General features: G+C 38.8%; 1 protein-coding gene across 1 annotated transcript; it reads right to left on the bottom strand.

Moving 5' to 3' along the window:
* Positions 1–424: 424 nt before the first annotated feature.
* ZBTB43 (zinc finger and BTB domain containing 43) lies at positions 425–1,851 on the bottom strand (the record flags this gene model as incomplete). Its single annotated transcript, XM_082008982.1, has 1 exon — positions 425–1,851. The coding sequence occupies exon 1, from the start codon at positions 1,817–1,819 to the stop codon at positions 425–427; it is 1,395 nt and encodes a 464-aa protein (XP_081865108.1). The 5' UTR covers positions 1,820–1,851.
* Between the last annotated feature and the right edge of the window lie 3,334 nt (positions 1,852–5,185).

Genomic DNA, 5,185 nt, shown 5'->3' with positions numbered 1-5,185 from the left:
TATTTTTTTTTCACTAAAATGTGAATCATATAACCTGGTTTGATCATCCCAGTTTTCTTTTTCATTAAGTAGAGCTACTTGAACTCCTGCTTCATGTAAGTATTTGCAGGATTTAGGTCAATTTAGAGATGGGTTTTACTGTGAACTTAGAAGACTTGGAAAACAATAGGGCTTCTAAATACTGCTGTCATCACAATCAATGTCACAAAGACCTTACAGACCTCATTTTGCAAGCACCTTTCAGATTAACCATGTGCACTCACCTGGAGTCATACTGTGGAAAATAGGTTTGGTCTGCTTATACCAGCAAATCATTAAAAAAACCTTGGGTTTTTTTGAGAATTTACAATAGCAAGTACCAGACATTATTTGCATAATTAGTTTATTTTGCTTACTCTACTAAACAAATGTAAGCACTAATGTCTTAGTTCATCTCAGTAGTACTTTGCTCCGCTTTAGAAGCTTGATATGACTTGGTACAAGAGGTTACATGCCGATGAAAACTGTCCCGCCACATAAATCTTTTCCCACAGATGTTACACTCATATGGTTTTATGCCTGTATGTATTTTCATATGGCCTACAAGATGGTGTTTCATTTTGAATTTCTTACCACAGACACCACAGCCATAAGGTCGAAGACCAAGGTGCATACTCATATGCCGATCTCTCTGACTTTTGTGTGTAAAGCTTTTACCACACTGACAAGGATACAGCTTATCAGCATGTGAGAATCCAGTGAGGGATGTTTCTTCTTTAATTCCTGTAGCCATTTCAATGCCTTCACCATAGCCTGCTGCTATCATAAGATCCTGTCTGTGAGCACTTAAATTTCCATCTGCCCTTTCACCAGAAAATTCTTCCATAGAAGAGCCATAGAAGTCAACTTGTTCATCATAATTACTTTCATCTGCCTGTTCATCAAATTCTGCTTCCATCTTTTTGTCACCTATATGAAAGTCTTCAGCACCTGAAGACTGGATTGAATGATCTGCCTGAATGGCATTCATGGATTCAGAAACTTGGTGTTCATCATAAGGATTATCAACACCTTCACAGTCTTGCTCAAATCTTTCTGGTTTCACATGGATCCACCGCTTGTGAGACATGATGCTGGGTTTGCTATACATAGGTCTGGTATACTGGTACTCTGCACTATCACTAGTTCCTTCTTCACCATCCTGACTTGTCATTCCAGTGCTAAGTCTATCATGTTCTGTTGAAGAATTACTGGGAAGGTACTCATGTTCTGTCAGTTGACATGACAGTTCATCTTTAGAGCTCTCTTCTTCATTTTCACCATCCCTTAGTTCCTGCACTTTGTGGAATTCTGTCTGTCCTCCAGAGCCAAGTTCAAAGGTTTCAACAAGGCCATTGTAACTACTACTGCTTGGGGACTGATGATCACTGCCATGGTTCATCTTCTGACACAGAACTGATGGGTTCCCCTCTAGCACTTCAGTGCATTTATCCACTACATGCCACATCTGAAGGAAACTTGCTGCTGTCAAATAACTAACAATTTCTGGAGCAGGCATTACCAACCGACCTGTATAGGTAGACAGGAGAATGTTTTCAAATACTCTGGGATTCATCACATCAGGCAGCACTATTCGCCTGCTGTTTTTTAGGAGAACCTGATCACAGAAGTAAGGTGAACTAGCTGCAAGAACAGCTTTATGGGCTCTGAAGAGATGGCCCTGAACTACAATGGACACATCACATAATTGTCCTTGCTGGCGTTGCTGGTTTAACTTCTGCAAGATGGTGCTAGAAAAATCTGGAAATTCCACTCGAAAAGAGCTTGACCCAGACTCCATTTCATTACAAATTTAGTGTTGTGCTGCAAGAAAAAAAAAAAATAATCAGAAATTCTGCTTAGTAAAGTATTGATCTTTCAATTTCCTTCTACACTTTTTCTTTTTTCTTTAAGAAATAACACTCTACATAGACTCATATGGAACTCCACCCAACATTTTCTGGAACCTATGTCACTGCTTTCCTTCTATTTGTCCTACCCCACCTCACTTCTTTTTCCTGAAAGTTGTACTGAAGCCACAAATCGCTATGCCAGCACATTTTGTTGTGTTTCTTCTATCCAAGAGGACTCAACTATAGCAGGAGCTACAAACAGCATGTTACCCAGCTGAGATAGATTAAGCATTTCAAGCATGAGTTTAGGATAACAAAACCAGTTATTTGATGAAATTCTAAAAGTAGAGTTCTAATTCCAGGATATCCCAGAGTTTGTAACAGTATATGAAAAATTCTGCATTTCAACAGCAAACAAAATCATCTCATCAATCCCCCAGTAAAGACTGACTGTATTCTTATGAAACATCCCACTTTAAATGAAGTTTTCAAAAGCCAACATATTTATTCATACAATGACAAAGGCAGCACAGACAGAACTCTAGTGAGACTCACACAGAATCATTAAGGTTAGAAAGGACCTTCAAGATCATCAAGTCCAACTGTTAAGCCAACACCACCATGCCTCCTAAGCCATGTCCCGAAGCACCACATCCATGCGTTTTTTGAATACTTCCAGTGATGGTGACTCCACCACTTCCCTGAGCAGCCTGTTCCAATGCTTCACCACTCTCTTGGTGAAGAAATTTTTACTAATATCCAACCTAAACCTCAATGAGGTTTATGACTCTTCTAGTGACATTTCCTTGTTGTTTTATTAACTGAAATGTGGACTAGCAACATCTTGTACAGCTGCAGGACTATAATCCAATCTTAATTCTGAGCTTTTTCAGATGTTATTATAACATTCCTTACTTTAAGAAAAGCCTTACAGACTTTAAAATGTTAATCATGAAAGTGATACTTCAGCTGTAGAGAATTTTTTTATGCATGTACCTTGTATATTTGGAACAATGCAACAGTTATATGCTAGAAGCTCACTTAAAAGCTCACAGATTTTAATGTTTGTATTGCCACATGATCCAGATGTCTTATTACAAAGTTAAGTCTTTTAAGCAGTAATTCTTTAAAAAGTCTACTTTACATTTTAAATTTGAGATAAATTTGCATGTTATTACCATTAGAAATAATGACAGAAATTTAAGTGCAACTACAAAGGACCAACATTAACTGTCTGAATAAGTTAAACTGTGCAATTTTTCAATTTGATAATGCGCAAATTGAATACAATGGAATTCCAGAAGAGCCATGGAGCAGCAAGCAGTTTTCCTCTGTCAAGTCATGTTTCTCATAAGTGGGAAAGTATCAAAGTTCTAACAGATGGGGCTGCACACCTGAGAGAATACTTAGTAAATTAGCAGGTAGCATATACGTACAGAATTTAAAGCACTTTGTTGATATGGCGCAAAAATAGAATTTGCATTACAAGTAGTTGAGGACTGAAACTAAAGTACTTCTATGAAAATACGGAATTGAGAAAATACCCCTGCTACAAAGAGCCTGTACAATAACCATAGTACGTTCCATACAGTTACATAACCATCAATAGAAAACTGTTCATTTGGTGCACTGTGTTAAAATGCTGGCACGTTGGCACAAATGTATAACTGCGAAGTGCAGAAAAAGCAGCAGTGTTTGCTTAGAAAATGCAGACTACACAGGATTATGTAAGTCACTCAATGTTAAATCAACAGCTCATGGTTACATAATCCCTTCCTTACCATTTTGATCTGTTTTCCAACCCGTATTCTTGACAACTCTCCCCATTCCCCAAAAAACTCAGTGCTCTGTCTCCAGAGTTTCAGAGATAGAAAAGGCTGACAAGCATATAGGTGAACACAGATAATTCACTGTTACCTTACATAAAGGTGACTAGGGTTTCCATAGAGAAGAGAGCATGGGAGTCAGAAAGCCATCAAAACTTTCCAATAAGCACAGGCCCAAATTCCTTGTAAATGTTGATATTGGCATATTCTGCAGAACTGTGACGATTATGCTTTTAAATTTTCTTTTAATTTTTCCACTAGAAGCATGGTATCAATCTGACTCTCTTACAAAGGTCTCTGAAGAAAATACACGGGGAAGAATAACCTATTATTTATGAAATCCCATTTGCAACAATAATCACAGTAACATAGTCAAAAGGTAAAAAGGTACCTTTTTGGACCACAGTTTCCTTCTTTCTTCAAATCTTACAGTAATTTCCTGTGCTGGTTTTGGCTGAGATAGAGGTAATTTTTTACATCATAGCTAGTATGGGACTATGTTTTGGATTTGTGCTGAAAACAGTGTTGATAACAGAGAGATGTTTTCGCTATTGCTGAGCAGTGCTTATACAGTGTCAAGCCCTTTTCTGCTTCTCACACCACCCCATCAGCAATCTGACTGGGGGTGCACAAGAACTGGGGAGGGGAAACAGCCGGGACAGCTGACCCCAGATGACCAAAGGGATATTCCATACCATATGATGTCACACTCAACAATATAAAAAGCTGGGGGAAGAAAGGGGAAGGGGGAACATTCGGAGTTACGGCATTTGTCTTCCCAAGTAACCATTAGGCATGGTGGATCCCTGCTTTCCTGGAGATGGCTAAGCAACTGCCTGCCGATGGGAAGTAGCAAATAAATTCCTTGTTTTGTTTGCTTGCGTGCATGGCTTTTGCTTTACCTACTAAGCTATCTTTATCTCAACCCATGAGTTTTTCCAATTCTCTTCCCCATCCCAGTGCTTGGGGGGAGTCAGCAAGCAGCTGCGTCATGCTTAGTTGCCGGCTGGGTTTAAGCCACAACAGGTGGGTAGCAGGAGAAACTGAAAGGACTGAACAAAGTTCCCATTGGAGGACAGTCAAAAAAATTACTGAAAATTTTGTAGTTGAGCACCATAACTTGCTGTATGCAGTCAGATTCACGTTCACATTTTCATAAATTGTTATTGGTTTACTGGCTGAAACAATTGTTTAACTTAAGAGGTGTTTACCAACTATCTTGGGATCCTCAGATTTAAGATAAGAATCAGTCATAATTGTGGGGTGGGGTTTTTCAAAATTTTTTAAACACTCAGTGGCACAAGCAGTTTTCTTACAAATACTGCCTCACATAAATCACAGGTGAGCAGTTACATTCTGCTGAGACAGTAACCAAGATGCATCAACTGAGGAAACAGCCGAAAACTTGCAAAACCAGCACACCGCTATTTTCAAGTGCTTTGATTTGTTATGAAGGAGGAAAGCCCTTTACATCACAAAGCATTACTC

Source organism: Phaethon aethereus (assembly GCF_964289735.1).
Source record: "Phaethon aethereus genome assembly, chromosome: 20".
Classification (NCBI taxonomy): Eukaryota; Metazoa; Chordata; class Aves; order Phaethontiformes; family Phaethontidae; genus Phaethon; species Phaethon aethereus.
This window is presented reverse-complemented; position numbering and strand designations above follow the sequence as displayed.